This window comes from Xiphias gladius, chromosome 20, assembly GCF_016859285.1.
Source record: "Xiphias gladius isolate SHS-SW01 ecotype Sanya breed wild chromosome 20, ASM1685928v1, whole genome shotgun sequence".
NCBI classification, from domain to species: Eukaryota; Metazoa; Chordata; class Actinopteri; order Istiophoriformes; family Xiphiidae; genus Xiphias; species Xiphias gladius.
This window is the reverse complement of record NC_053419.1, coordinates 5,144,001-5,160,087: the sequence shown is the minus strand read 5'-3', so window position 1 is coordinate 5,160,087 and position 16,087 is coordinate 5,144,001. Positions and strand designations below refer to the sequence as shown.

Below are 16,087 nucleotides of genomic sequence, written 5' to 3'. Positions count from 1 at the left end.
ACTAATGGATAATAATTTACAACAGCATTATTTAAAAAATGTCCCTTTTATCATGTTAGAGAGAAGAGTGATGCTCTCACCCTATTGGCTGAGGACGGTTGAGGTTGGGTTTTGGTAGCTTCACTGGGATGGCGTAGATGTCTGGATGCTTCTGGGCGATTTCCAACTTTGTGAGGAGAAGGGAAAAGACCCAGATATGTCAGAACTGGTACAAAATAATATATAAAGGCAATAAACCCCACACCCTGACTCTACAAGGACCCAAAGAGGCTACAAGTGTTTTTAGTCCAAAAACATTTTGCTGCGGACACACACGGGCTCTGAAGCAGGTTTCACTTTCATCTGTCAACTTGTATTGAAATAATAATAGTTGAAATAACAATAAGAACAACAACAACAACAACAACAACAACAACAACAACAGTAACAGCACTGACTCGAGCATTCTCTGCCTCTTGCAGCTCCAGGAGCCTTTGAGCTCGAGCCAGGTGGTCCATCTTCTCAAACGCCTGAATCTGGGAGAAAACAAATAAATGTTAACTAAGGCTCCTTTTTTGTTGATGAATAATAGATACTATACATCCACATGGCATAATTCACAAGGAAGTGACTGTCAGATGAAACATATGAGAGTGATAACTTGATGACAGGACACTGCTGTGATGGATGAGGAGTGATTATGGATTTGAAATGAGGACTCATTCAAGACGAATGCAGACACGTTCAGTTACCTGTTCCCCCATTTTCTATTTCATATTAGAAGGAATGAAAGTCAAAAGGGAAGAGAATGAAATAAAAAATTATTTAATAACTGAGTCAAAGACTTTCATAAGAAAAAAAAGATAGATGAGCCAGAAAAATGAGTCCACTCTGTTGCACGAGTTAGTTTCTTTGTTGGTTTAAAAATGGAATAAACAGAAATCAGAATTCTAACCTTGCCCAGGAAGGATTTGTTGGCGGGGTCCTCCTCCTTCCCTGGGCTGTGTTCCTCTGTGGGCTGGTTCAGACGGGTGACGGTGGGCTTCAGGGCCACGGGAGGGGGAGGCGGTTTGTTTCCGCTGGCTGCGTCACTGCTGATGGTGCTGCTGGAGTGTGAGTCATAGCTCCGAGATGAGTCAGTCCGAGTCTGAGCACGCACCTGTCAGAGGAGGGGACTGGTCAGGATTGTGGCAGGTTTGAAACCTTTATTTGGCTGCTGGATGGGTTTTGGTGAGGTGCTCCAATCTGTGAGCTGCTGCCTCTGCATTTATAGCTTCATATTCAAGAACTGAAAACCTTACAGGAACGTCCACCACCAGCCACGTATTTAAAAAAAATATTCAGGCCCTGGAAATCATCAGTTACAGTTTTAAATGTTGAAAAATCAAGACAATGAGAGCTAAAATATTGAAAAGCAAAATTAGCATACGTGGGGAATAATTTTTAAAAGTAAAAAGATGCTTTGTCTTTTACCATCAATTCATTCTTAGAAAAGAAAAATAACTACACATTACTTCCAACAATTTTATGTATTTTTTCAGTTTCTTTACATTCAAAATCTTTTTTTTTTTAGTAGCACATGAAATTTGTCCGTAGCACACTGAAAACTGTCAAGTACAGTAGATTAGCATCGAATGCTTGCTCAGACTTAGTCTTTAATCAGATATTTTACTGATTTAAATCCAAAATGTGTGCTGTATAACACTTGTGTTTTGACACATTTTTGTTAAATGAAAATTAGGGTTTTGTATATTCCTCAAAGTAAAAAAAGAAAAAAAAGGAAAAGAATGATTTTGGTATCAGTACCAAAACTCCAGTTTCGTACTGGCATAGTATCAAAACTAACTCAGTGACAGAAGGGGCATTCTCTTATTATTCACCACAGGAGAGTGTAGATGGAGTGATGTGATGAAGATTTTTTGAGGAGGAAGGAAGGGGAGGTTCTCACCTTCGGGGGTTCAGGGACAAAAGAAGGGGGGGGGCTGGGCTCTCTGTTCAGCACCTCTCTGCTCCCTGACCTCCTCATACGAGCCCGGGGAACAGGGTGAAGCTTCTATACACAAACATACACACAGAGGAGGGCTGCCAGGGTCAGATTATGCTCACACACAAATTTGAAACCGACAATGAGTAAATGATGAGAATTAGAAGGGCGACTCTCCTGCTGCGTACACACTGTCCAGTGTTTCATACAGTATCAACGGGTATCAGCGGACATTCTCACCTCGTCTGGCAGTACGGGCTCTGATGATCGACTGATAGCCGACACAGGCTGGGGCTCGTCCAGTGGCTCGTCCAGCTCGTTGTCCGTATAAGCCCCGCCCTCATCAGCCGTGTCTTCGTAGTCACTGGTCAGACGGCTGTCCATGCTCAGGTAGTCAGCGCTCATTGCTGACAGGTAGGACATGCGGTCGTCATGGAGGTCCAGGTCCTCCTCTGAACCGTCCAGCTGAAGAGAGGAAGTGACAGAGGGACGACTGTAACAGTCCAATACTGGATGTCGTAATACCCATGCATCTCAGACAAAATGACTGACCCATCATAGCTAACTTCAAGTTATTACCGTATACTATTAGAACCCATTAAACTTATGAGAAAATGCCTTTCAGGCAGTAAATGAATCTACAAAATCCAGAAAAGTGGTCTGTAAAAATAATATTTCCCATCTCTTAGCAGCAGTGTGTCAGTCACACAGATAATAAGACTCACCTTGCCCTCAGACACCCACACAGCTCTCTCCTGCTGTTCCTGAATAGAATCTTTCACGCTGCCATACCAGGCATCATTAGCCGAGTTCAGGTCGATGGTCGCTAAACATGCACAAAAAAAACCAAAAAACCAACATAAGTTAGGTGAAGTCAACATTGTTGACACAACAACAATGTATCATTTAAGCTGGAATTATGCTTTGTTTTTAAGATGAACTGTTTTTCTTTCATGTTATCATCTTTCTGTGCACTTATGTTGATAAAGCCTAATTCTGGCACGGTTGTTTCAAGGATGGGGTGGTTTGTTTACATCACTGGTGCGATATTGATTTCCCTTTCTGATTTCTTCCGTTTTCTTTACATTGTGGCTTGCTAAACCTGGCATTGCTTCATATACCTTTACAATCTATCTCTAATGTTGTCATCCTGATTATCCATACTGTAATTCTACTATGCTGGTCTAGTCTCTGCACATGACATCCATTGCATGTCTGTCGGTCCTGGAAAGGGGATCTGTCCTCTTGCTCGTCTTGAGGTGTCTTCCACTTTTGCCCTGTTTAAATGACTTTTGGGGAGTTTTTCTTTATCCTTACTAGTGGACATGTAAGTTATACACCCAATCCGTAAAAGCATAAAATAAAAACATGCAAACGTGTCCCAACGATACTTGTTTACGTTTGTTTAGGTGCAACCCAGAGAAGCAGGATTCCAGCTTTTTTATCATTGTGAATCTTAAGTAACTGAAGTCCAGATCTACCAATCTTATAATCTTGACTTACCTATGTACACCACTTTAGTAATTTTGTTTTGAAAGATGCTGCATATACTGTATTAAATTATTATTTTTATCATAGCTACAGAGTAACAGCCACTCTAGAGTAAAACCTACCAGTGAAAAGGTGTGAGCACGTCTTCCTCAGCTTGATGGCCTGCTCATACAGTTTGCGTGCACTGCGGCTGGATCCTGGTACAAGGCGGTTCCTCATGGTTTTGACGCCTTGCTTGCTGTCTGGGTTCAGGAAGATGACGATAGGATACCACTGGGTGTAGTTCAGTGTGTCCACAGCTTTGGGAGTCACATCCAGAAGAGCATGGCGGTCCTGAGGAAACGAGGGGGAGTGGTCAAATGTTGGACGGTGTAGTAGTATTTTCATAAAGCTACATTTTTCCCCCATACCATACCTGTTCAATGATTTGTCGAATGGTGTTAAGTCTCACCACTCCAGAGGATTTCTCACTTCCTGCATCCTTAGGCTCCGTTTCTAAAAGAGGAAAGAAATTATTCACAAAGCAGAAATGAGTACATGTGCAAGAATCTTTTTTAATTAGCACCGATTCAGAGACCTTTTTAAAACAATTTTAACATTTACAGTAAAGTGATGATGATGTAAGCACTTACTGGCGATGACAAACTCGCTTGGCATGTCATTGTCCAGTTTTTCATTTACTGCATCAGAAATGGGCCCAAATATCACCACAGGCCTCTTGAATCCAGCTGAAATAAAACATTAAGCAGGATACAAATTCCGTCACAGACGTCCAGGAAAAACGCAGTAACAATATACCTCTCGTGAAACTGCAGAGTGGCCAGTGGATAACTTTATTTGGGTACCTTCACGTAAGACCACTCTCTCGTAGGCGGGAAATCGTGTGGTGACTGGAGCAGCACTCAGGTCCTCTCGGCTCTTGCGGAGATCTTTCTTCTTTGCTGCTCTTTGACCCCTCAGCCTCCAGAAGTCTCCTCTGTCATTGCCTGATGCAGCCCGAGCAGCATTCTGGACGTTGGCCATTTGCTCTGCTCTATAAGATAAAATAAAAAGGAACTTCAAATTTGTCATGCCTGACATTATCATATCACCTACCAGCTACTGATGTTACAATGGGTTATAGTACTGAAAATCCCACTAGTAGAAATCTGACTCTGGTAGTTTTCATTTGAAAAAGAATCTACAAAGTCCCTTCCATTTTTCCTAAGATGTCTCCTTTACTCATTTTCCTTTATATTACTTTAAAAATCGGACCATTAGTAAGAAAACTGGCTGTGAATTTGCCCCCCGCCGACGCCGACACACACACACACACACACACACACACACACACACACACACACACACACACACACACACACACACACACACACACACACACACACACACACACCTGCTTTTGTTGGGGATGATTCCTTTCTCCAGCAGCTGGTTGTCTTTGCCAGTGCGGATTGCCAGCCAGTTGCCCAGTTTGCCATCATAAAGCGTGTCCGTCACTTTGAAGATCTCTCCTCTAGAGAAAGGAAGGCTCTGTGGAGCCTCCTTCTCATACTCAAAGTGGGTCCTGATGAAGAAAGAGTCGCCTCTGCCAGACGCTAAAATGTCCTTGTATACTGAGAGAGAAAGCAAATAAAAGAAAGTTGTTATCATTCTGGGCCACAAGACATAATCTTTGTTCTAAAGACCACAAAACTAACCAAAAAAATAAAACAAAATAAAAATAACCGAATTAACTTCACAGTATTGTAAAGTGGATTTGGTGTACCACAGGGCTCAATTCTGGATCCACTGGTACTGCATATCTACATGGTGTATCTCTTTAAATTTATCCAAAAATCTGGCTTAATTTCTTACTGCTATACAGATGACATCCAACATGACACTTTCATCAGTATGTATATATTGATTGTGCACCTTAACTTGGTTCTAGAACTGCAAAAGGCTTTGAATTGATTTCTCCTTTTTTATTAAGTTTTTAAGTATATAAAAAGGTGTTTTCTCACCTTTAGTTTGCAGCTGACATATTTTAGAGGAGAAGCTTTGCTGTATTTGGCACTGTATTAACTTTTGTTTTTAACAATTGGTAGTAACAGCAATAAGTATTTGTATTAGATTTATTAGTAGACATTATCTATAAAGTACAGTACCTTCAGGTTTACTCTGTGCAAGAATGGTTACATCCTCTCCCTTTGGAATCTCCAGGAGGTAAAGGACAGCATCCTCACGCACCATGCCTCGGAAGTCCATATTGTTCACCTGAAACAGACAAAACAGTTAGAATTGGTGGTATAGTATGGAAGTAGAGAATGGTATATTATATAATTACAATAAATGTTATTACGTGACCAGCAGCTTAAATAGGACATTTGTACACTAAGACATCAGACAGCAGATCTATGGCACTCAAGTCACTTATAATAAATCCTGCTAAATTACAATGAATCAATTCAAAGGAGAAACTGCAGGTACTAATCCTGCCTTTAATTTACATTTACAATATGGATTGTGCCTTAAAAAAAGTCTTTTTTTTCATGTTACAAAAAGACCAAAACAACAAAGAAATACCCTACTAACAAAATAGTCTGTGTATCCAAAACGCATCTTGTGATAATGAATCATCTGCAGGTTTTGAATGTGGGATAAAAGAAGCCTAACCTTCATGATCTGATCTCCTGTGCGGAGGCCCTCCTGCTCAGCTGCGCTGTCCTCCTGAACGCCCGCGATGAAGATGCCGACATCATTTCCTCCTGCCAGCCTCAGACCCACACTGTCACCTTTCTGGAAACGCACCATTACTGTGTTCGGTCTGAAAGATGCAAGACCGATTTTGTCATACAAAGTCTCAAAAAAGAAGGAAATTAAAAAAATGTAATTAATATACATTGTAGTGGTTGTCTTTGTCTGGCTTCAGAAACCACAGCAAGCTGAACATACAGATATGTGGTAAATAATCTAGACCATGTTATCCTGAATAATTTGTCTACTGACCCATATACTTCCTGGTCCTCTGTGCCTGGCTTTAGGGGTACCTTAGGAGGACCGTGAACCTTTGGGGCTGCAATGACTGCTGGTACTACAACAGAAGAAAACACAGAACAGAAACCAAAATGTTAATGTTTCAAATCAACTGGTGCATTATTAAAGCTTTATAAATTCAGAAGGAAAGACGTGTTTACCTGGTGGTGTTTCTGGTGGTGGCTCCTCCCTCTCTGTCTGCAAAGGAGGCCCGTCTTCTACGGCTCTGTCAGGACCTCTGAATGGCGTTGGCATGGCACCCATTTTTGCCAGCCTGTTGGGCGGGTCCTCTCTGGTAGTATCACAAATACAAATATCACACTATGTGTAATTTCTGATGGGATATCCTGGAGACCACAACGTCAGTCCAGCTGGGGCCCTTTTTGAATTGAACCCTTAAAAAATGCCCACACCTTCAAACCCCATCCTCATCTCCTCATATTCAAATCCAAGATTAGAAAAAAAATGTTTATAATTATCACAACTGGAATTCTTTTGATATAATTTGATGAGGGATTGGCTAAGATTAAGGAAGCATAAATCAGCATAATCCTGTATTATCCTTATTTTTTCCGCGGTATTATCCAGATGCAGATAATAAAATCAGAGGGGATATCTCGCTAAAGATGGACTCATTTCTTTTGTGGCTTTCAACATCTAAAGATAATGCTGAACATTAAGCAAAAAATAAATTCAAAATACTGTGAGCTTAAATTTATAAAAGTACCTCATAAAAGTAGTCAAAAGATATCTCACAAAGTCAGACTATTCATGAGTGACTTAACTTTGTGTACATGTCTGTAGTTCCTGAGGACATTTAAGTCCTAAGTCAAGCAGCTAAATCTTTAGCTGACTGAAGATTTAATGAAAGCTTACCTGGGCTTCTCTCTAAGCCGCTCATTGGAGGAGTGGGAGGACAGGTCAGAGTGGTGGCCCCGCCTGTCATCCTGTGGCGAGTAGGAGCGGTAGGACTCGATCTCTGAGATATCTGCAACACAACAACAAAAATATTGTAACTGTTCTGAACCAACAAAAGACTCAAGAGTCTGTGAGGATCTTTTGGTTGTTTGGATTGGTTAGATTTAAAAAAAATATCAGGAAGAGGAAAATGCCTAATTTTTCGTTACTTTTACATGATACAAATTGCCTAAAAGGTCATGAAAGCAGAAAAACACCAGTGTCAGACAGATGAAGGTCAGATCACTACTCACATTTGAGTATGCCGCTAATTATATTCATCAGCAGCTCCAAGAATCTCCATCATTTACAAAGAACACTGAAACTCAACACTTTGACATTTAGGAAAAAAGGCTAAGTTGCGTTTCCATGTATTGTAGCACAACAGAGTGAAAAATCATTGCAATATCATTACAGAGAAAAATTAAGTAGATGTACTTCAGGCGATTTGATCCTGACAGAGCTGAAAATCCTCAATCACGCACACACTGTCAGTCCCTATTGTTCTCAGAGATCTTTACAGAGAGGTATCCTGGATGGCAGAAACCAAACGGCTGCTGCGGTGAAAACCTTAACGTAATGAAATTCTCTCATATCCAACAGCAGGATTATGATGGGGGATTACATCACCCTGCCAAAGGCGAGCGGGCACTTTCACACATACAGACACACACATACTGTATACACACACATACACACGCGCGCGCGCACACAGAGTCCAAAAACCAGATAAAGTGGGTCACAAGTCTTCTAGCTATTACCCCCTCCCTGCAAACATTTGGTCAGTAAACAATCCACTCACACCACTTATCTTGATTGGTTCCCACCAATCACAGCACACCATCTAGTCATGTGACATAGAAAAAAAAACAGGCATAAAAGAATGAATGACCATGATAGTGGCGGAATAGGAAAAAATGACTGTTCGGTGTATCTCTGGTCAGCTCTGTGCTTTCTCCTGCTTTGTAAAATATTTGCACACATTAAATAAAATTTAAATAAAACTAAAAACTGATGTGTCAGTAAAACCTTTATTTTATGAAGGGAAAACAGTTTTGATGGACAAATACATCAACAACAGCAACAACATTTCCACAGTTGATTCATATGAAGTTCATATGCAGTGGGTATCCTGTATACAGTATATGAGGATGATGGCCACTTGCCAGCTTTGCCTTTACACTGGATAGGACCTGCTGCTTTTCAGTTTTGATTGTCTCTCACCATCGAGCTCCGAGTCACTGTCGACCATCGGGGGGACTCGGATCAGCACCTGCCGTTTGTCTCTCTGCACCACCAGCTGTAACTTCCCGCGAGACTTCTCGATCAGCTTCCCTGCGTCGCTGAGAGACAGGTTTTCTGTCACTGTACCGTTAATCTGACAGAGAGACAGAGGACATTAGGAGCCACTCAGATGCTTATCACTACTTATCAAAGTAAAGGAACAATGGAACAGTGTGAGCCCTGTGAAGCTGAAATAGTTTTGTTATGGAGAGGGCGAGTGATCATGATGAAATTCTGGTAGAGAGACATGACGGTTCCATAAAGTGAAAACAGAAGACGTCGGAGTTGAGCCACAGGAGCAGGGGAAAATTGGATGATAATGGAATGCGTCATTAATCAATCAAAACGCAAACTATTTGCTGCATTCGAAAGTGAGAATTTGCTGCTTTATTTTATTGTACATCAGTGTAAATCAATCTCTTTGAGTTTGGACTGTTGGTCAGTCAACATAACCTTCTTGAAAAGAAAACATCCCTTTGGCCTCTGGGAACTTGTTATGGGCATTTTTCCATTATTTTTTCTTATATTTAACTTTTCTGAAGAAGAAACACATTGACACTACCTTCAGTATAATGTCCCCTTCCTGCAGGTTCCCGTCTCTGCTGGCAAGTCCTGTGCTGGTCATCTCTTTGATGAAGAGCTGACTGCCCAGACGAAGGCCATACTCTGGAAAAGATGGTGAAAAGAAACAAAACAAAGCATACTTTTTGTGTGGTATCAACACATAAAGAGGGTATACAACGTACATTTAGTATACCCAACTCCAGTCGGATTAGTTAATGAGGTCTCACGTCCACATTCTTGAGACAATTTTCAAAACAACGTGCACATTTTGGAAAAGATGTCTGTCTGAAATCACATTACTGAGAAGTCCTGTACTGTACTGCACAGTCTTTGAAAGTATAGAATTTTATTAGCTTATGATTTAACTACTATCCTTTCCAAAAGAGTGACTTATTGCTTATTTTTGTGCTCTTGGTGTTGTCACCTATTTCAAAATGGTAGCTGTGGGATTGGGCTTTCAAAGATTAAATGTGGAATTAGTTTCCAAGATGCCCAGAAAGCTGGAACATTCTGATCTGCCTTATAGTCTTGTTTCTTTTTCTTTCTGTCTTTCTTGTCTCATACCTTTTCAAATCAAAATGATAGTTTTAGACTAAATTTTATTTAGGCCACGTTCTTGCATGCTCTTTAACAATTTAACCTTTTTTTTCTAGTACCAAAAGTTTAATTTCAAATTTCAAAGTTTAAAGAAGTTTGAAAATTTCAAACGATATCCAGCCCTTTCAACCAGTTTTAAAAAGTACCAACTGCATATTTTGTCTGTCAGAATGGAGGCTAACAGCCTAACATTAGTAACAAGGTTTGTTTGTTCCTCACCTTCGTTGGGTCGGTTCTTCAGCAGCAGCACATTCAGCGGTTTCTCCAGTGGCTCCAGGTCCCGGGCGGGGCGTGGCAGAGGGATGGGCATGGCAGCAGGCGATGGCGAGCGGTCCAGGCGATCCCTGCTCCCGCTCCGCTTCATCGGCTCTTCGTACTTCCTCGGGTCACTGGGGATGCGTTCCCGTCCTCGTTCAAAGCTATGGTCGCGCCCGTGGCCTCGTCCTGGGCTGTGGCTGTCACGCTTGTAGCGCAGGTCGGGGCTGTTGGTGCAGTCCAGTGCTCGCTCACTGCGGTAGCGTCTGTCCGGGCTGTACTCCCGATCAAGGGCTCGTTCACTGCGATAGCGGCGATCTGGGCTATGGTCTCGGTCTAACGCACGCTCGCTGCGGTACCTTCGGTCCGGGCTGTATTCACGGTCGAGCATGTGGTCACTCCTGTAGCGACGATCCGGGCTGTACTCTCTGTCTAAAGTGCGACCCCTGCTTCCATCTCTCCTGTACTGTCGGTCCGGGCTGAGGTCTCTCTCCTTGCTCCTGCCACGCTCCCGTCGGTCATAGTCCCTGTCATAGTCACGCTCATGTGTTTGGTAGCCAGAATCCATGTAGCCTCGCTCCCTCTCCAGGCTGTGGTCCCGCCCGCCACCACTCCGACCACTGTACACACTGCGACGGTCTTGCTCATAGTTGTAATCGTCATTGTAGTCGTTGTTGAAGACTCTGTCATCAGGTGATGGGGGACGGTTCAGCAGATTGACCGGAACCTTCCTGGGCCTCTTCACTGTCTGTAGATAAGCAGAGACAAAGAGGTCACTGTAACAAACAAATCCATACTTCATAATTTATAAATTTTGTGAATTTATTGCACTGTAATTTATTGAGTTTGTAGCTTTTTTTAGGGACCTAATAGTAAAGAGACAGTACACAAGGTTCCATCCATATGTTGCGCAACTTTCAACCAAATGTCAAGAACATTGTCAATGGAAAATGCAAATTATTGTGCGTGTGTATTGTGTGAATATTAGTAGTTGGTTCATCAAGTTAACAGCTGGTGGTGCTAATTCTCTGTCAGGTGCCATTAAACCATTACAGAAGAAGAGAGCACAACAAAATAACAAGATTAACAGAGTGCTAGTCAAACGTCAAACAAAAATGATGTGGAAAGCATGATGGAAATTTTTGTCTCTTCAGTGGCCATTTATGCCTTGTACGTCATGATTTATTCGCCAAGTCTCACTTAGCATTTTACTTTTACTGATACACCAACTTTTTCACCTCAGCAAAGAGTAAAAAAAATTTCAAAAAAATGGAAAATGCGCATAAAACAAGTGAATAGAAAATAATATAAATCACATAAATACCATAATCACATGGTATAGTCCTGGTTGAAATTATTGGAACCCCTGAATTTTAAGTCCAGAATTTAGAATATCTTGAGAAATACATGCAAATGAACCAAATTTGTATAGTCAAAATATTTTAAGAAAATGTCCAAGGTTACTGGACAAAAAAAACCCAAAAACAAACAAACATACAAAAAAAAAAAAAAAAAAAAAAAAAAACTATAGTGAAAAACACAAAGTGACCACAAAATTTACCACAGACACAATTATCGGCACACCTCATTAATATTTGGTTGAAGAACCTTGGCAACAATAACAGCCTCTGAACATTTCTTGTAGCCATCTAGAAGCTTTTTACATCTGTCTGCTGGTAGTTTTCCACCACTCTTCCATTGCTATGCGTTCAAGCTCTTAAGTTTGCAGAAGTCCAATGACAGATTTCAGCTCTCTCCAAAGGTCTTCAATGGGATTTAGGTCAGGACTCATATCTGGCCAGTTTAAGACAGTCCATCTTTTCCTTTTCAACCATTCTTTTGTTCTGCTGGATGTGTGCTTTGGGTCGTTGTCCTGCTGAGAGACCCAACACCTTCTCCTCAAACTTCGTTTTCTAACACTGGGTAACGCATTTCTCTCTAAACTGCCTATTTTTCCACAATCCTCATCAACCTTCTCTCATTGAGTTTCCTCTTACCACCACATTTTGGAAGTGTCTTAACAGTTCTTCTTGATAAAAATTACGAACTGCTTAAACAGGGATTTGAAGATCTTTTGGGATTGCCATTTTGGGATTTCTTGTCTACGCCATTGTGAAAAAAACTTGAAACAATCATCCCCTTTTTATGCAGTATTAGGTTAAATTAGGTCATGAGAACACTGAAAATTAAACACAGGTGAGTTTTATTTGATGGTACATTTTAGGTCTGTATTTTTATTTCGCTATGTGAAAGCAGTTTTTTTTTGTTCAATAATCTTGGACATTTTCTTAAAATATTTTGATTTTACACAATTGGTTAGTTTGCATTTATTTCTGAAGATATTCTAAATTCTGTACTTAAAATTCATGGGTGCCAATAATTTCAATCAGGACTATGTGCAACTTAAATGAACACTTCTTTATTATTTAATAAGTTAAAAAAAATAACAATAAGGTTCAAACAACAAACCCAATGCTTTACTTACAATTTTTGCTACTTTTCCACACTTCCTGAGGGTCTGGACAGCAAAGGAGTGGATGGCCCCCTCCATGGGGATGGCGTTCACCTGCATGACTCGGTCATTCTCACTAAACACAAACACATTGATATGAACTAAACAAGCTAAAATCAAAAGTTATTCAAGGTATTCTTAGGATACTAAATGTGAACAGTCATTCTCAAAATAAAGACGGAGCCTTTATAAACACATTTTTTATTTTCCTATCATCTTTAAAGTGACGAGTGGAGCACTAATGCCTTTGCGTCTATTCAGAAAGATTCTTGGAGCCTTCCCAAGAAAGCTTTATTTAATTACTAAACATGGTCAGTGTTTTTTGTATATATATTTTAAAGGCTTTACTTCTGTAAAGGGGTTAGTGTGGCCAAAATGGATAAAGTCTCTTTCACATATAATTTCCTATTGCATTGTGTCATAAAATAGTGACTTCTGAATGACTAAGAAGAAACTGACCAGACAGGAAACTTTTTTGGCAAATCCTCTGAATTAAATACCAGACAAAAATACAGTACTTCCTAATGTAGATTCAAAAATCCTGTAAATCCAACCTTGATATAAAATGACCCTGCTGTCCCCCATGATCTGATAATACAGAGATATAAAAGGGTAGATACCTGCATAAATGCAGGCATCTCTGCAAGGGGTTGTGCTCGGGTAACTCCAAAATATTCACTAAACACACATAAATTTGTCAGGACAGAAAGTATGTTAAAACAGTACATACAATAACAAGCCGTCAGCAGGTCCTCCCTGCAGGACGTCAGACACCACTATGGACGTCTCGCCACTTTCCTCATTTGGGTTGTCCCGCCCCCCTGACACTGCAATGCCAAAGCCCATCTTTGGATCCTGAGAAAAAAGAAAGAAAACATGTAAATCATGTGGAGTCTATTCTGTGTCACAGTTTGTGTTTATGTGTATGTATGTGAGAGAAAGGTCCGGTAATCCCTGTGGTGTGTGTCAGCTCGCACTGACTGTAATTACAGTTGTGTACACTGGAGTCATATATGACTGTGCAACAGTTCAGTGCCTATGTGTCCATCTTCTGTAGCTCCGTATATAGTGTGTGATTAAGCATGATGCTAATCCTTGGCCTCATAATGTCCTCAAGTTTCAACTGAGTAGTAGCATGTGTGCCCGTGGATGTTAAAATATACTGCACGTTTTTTTGAAGGTGTGATTTTTATTTACAAATTACTCTGGTTTTAAAGGCTCATCCCTTCTTTGGATATGTGTTTGGGCTCTAAATGATTCTACCTGCCACTGCTCTAGTTGCCCAGATGAGATTAGGACAGAGATTTGATGACCCCCTCTCTTTATCCTCTCCCTTCCATCTGTACTTAAAAAACACACAATATTTACCACTTCCCTCTGTCTCTAGCAGATGGCCATGGAGGCAGCAGGAGGGAGAATGTATGAGCAGAAAGACAAACGCAGGCAAAAATGAAGGAACACAGGAGAATAACAAGACATAAACAGTCTCTTTCACTCTGATATAATAAGCTTAAATATGAATTACTTCATGTTATAAAAATATTAAGTGAATAATCAAATAATTATCAAACAGAAAGCAAACAATGGAGAAACTGATTTTGACCGTCAGATGTCCCCAAAGTGTCAAATGTTCAGATTCTAAGCCTTGTTTTAGCTTGACAATAAAGCATGTTTGACATTATCTGATTTTTGAAAAGGTATTATAAGCCCAAGATGCCTGAGAATTTTCACTACCTAATAGGAAAACAGGTACATAGTCTTTCAACTAAGGTGAAACAAGGAAATTCACCACACTAGTATAAAAGGGGTTAAAAATGCTATAGCACAAACTGTCCAGCCAAGGAAGCCTTCCACTAGGGAGCCTGTTTTGTTTCAACAGTGCTAAGGAAGAGATGATGGGATTAAATGGTACGTAACAGGTTGTTTCTGTGTGTGTTTAAAATAAACAACAGTGTGTCTTTAAAGTTGGATGTTAGCTATATTTTTCTGATCAGTCAGATCAGACCTGTCAGGCAAGTTTCCAGGTCCCAAAGTCTGTAGGAACTGCTGTTTAACTGCTGAGTCAACCCTAGACAGTGAGAGTGTTACCTATTTGAACATAGTTTAACTGATTTATATTCACTGAGAGAACACATTCAGACCTCTGAATGTGATTCATCTTTCACATCTGTATTCCCTGTTCATCTTGTGTCTTCTTGTGTCCAACAGCTGTTGACAATATGTCTGCTGTATGTGATGTTTTCTATATTTTGCTTTGTGTGCTTTACATGTTTTGTGTTTTATGTGCCTGTTGTATTTGCTTAAAACAATATCTTTTGTCCTCATAAGTCTGTTGTAAAGTTATGATTACTGTATGTGCCTTTATGCGTTTACTCTGTAACAATTTTTAAAAGGTTCATATTTTCTATTTTTCTTTATTTACTTATTTAAAATCAACCTGCAGAAGAAAATTAGCCACGACAGATGTCCTGGAAGACATAACAAGGGACACAGGCAGCAGCAGGAGAACATGTTTAAAGAGACTACTCAGTTGACAAATGGTCAAAGAGAATAAATAGTAGAGTACAAAGCAGAGTGAGACAGCTGGCTGTGATGGGGTTGAGAGTTGGGGGTCACACGCCTGCAGCAGAGGACCTTTTTGCTCTAAATCTGCTTTTCTGGCTTCAGTGAACTGCAGCATGAAACAATGAGCTTATCATGATGATTACCTAAGCTCAACTGGTTTGCTCTGCTCACACAGTTGTACACGTGGTTCAATTGGCTGGTGGAGATTTGTGATACAAATGTGACATATTCAAAAAAACATATTAAGTATTAAAGATGTGAATGAAGAAGCTGTAACATCGCTGGAACTAGCCATTATTTCTACTATCAGTTAAAATGTATCAGTAGCACTGAGTATTGGATACCGAAAGCTGGCACTAACTTTTCCAACATTTGAGATTTAAAATATAAGAACTTTGGCTTTTTTTGTAAAATAAAAAGAGGGTTTGGTAGAAAAATGTGTTTATATTACTTCAAGTACATTATAGAAAAAGTATTCTTTTTGTATGGGTACTAAAAAAATGTGAAATAATACAAGGTCCTAAAAACAAATGACCAGATTCCAAACTTTTAACTTAGGTTATGATCTCTCACTTAGCCCGAGGCATTCATTTTGCAACAACATAATTGTAACCTCCTACCAAAAATCTTAATATCTGAAAGTTGGGGTTGTAGTTTTTGACTAAAACAAACCATCAAGGTTTCTGTCAACTGACCAATTGATAATCCATTTTAGAGCTGTTTGAACCACATGAAATACTGCGATCCAAATTCCCCTTGAAAAAGCCCACAACCAAACTGTAAAATTCTCTCACTACTTGAAAAACAAAGCACATTTTCCTATAAATTTAAACCTTAATTAATTTATTTATTTTTTTGGCCACTCTGGGACAATGTATAAACAA

General features: G+C 40.1%; 1 protein-coding gene across 2 annotated transcripts in view; it reads right to left on the bottom strand.

The window, feature by feature from the left end:
* Window positions 1-16,087, bottom strand: part of tjp2a (tight junction protein 2a (zona occludens 2)) — a 38,614-nt gene that overhangs the window by 2,813 nt on the left and 19,714 nt on the right. For both annotated transcript variants that reach the window (XM_040157142.1, XM_040157141.1), the window contains 21 exons: window positions 13,369-13,493; window positions 12,612-12,714; window positions 10,091-10,874; window positions 9,273-9,376; window positions 8,651-8,804; window positions 7,346-7,457; window positions 6,631-6,761; window positions 6,443-6,527; window positions 6,110-6,260; window positions 5,602-5,710; window positions 4,848-5,067; window positions 4,300-4,487; window positions 4,087-4,182; window positions 3,870-3,949; window positions 3,577-3,787; window positions 2,689-2,789; window positions 2,204-2,428; window positions 1,928-2,032; window positions 935-1,138; window positions 438-515; window positions 81-166 (listed from right to left, as the gene is read on the bottom strand). In XM_040157142.1, coding sequence (XP_040013076.1) covers window positions 81-166; window positions 438-515; window positions 935-1,138; window positions 1,928-2,032; window positions 2,204-2,428; window positions 2,689-2,789; window positions 3,577-3,787; window positions 3,870-3,949; window positions 4,087-4,182; window positions 4,300-4,487; window positions 4,848-5,067; window positions 5,602-5,710; window positions 6,110-6,260; window positions 6,443-6,527; window positions 6,631-6,761; window positions 7,346-7,457; window positions 8,651-8,804; window positions 9,273-9,376; window positions 10,091-10,874; window positions 12,612-12,714; window positions 13,369-13,493 — 3,452 coding nt within the window. The remainder of the gene's footprint in view (window positions 1-80; window positions 167-437; window positions 516-934; window positions 1,139-1,927; window positions 2,033-2,203; window positions 2,429-2,688; window positions 2,790-3,576; window positions 3,788-3,869; window positions 3,950-4,086; window positions 4,183-4,299; window positions 4,488-4,847; window positions 5,068-5,601; window positions 5,711-6,109; window positions 6,261-6,442; window positions 6,528-6,630; window positions 6,762-7,345; window positions 7,458-8,650; window positions 8,805-9,272; window positions 9,377-10,090; window positions 10,875-12,611; window positions 12,715-13,368; window positions 13,494-16,087) is intronic.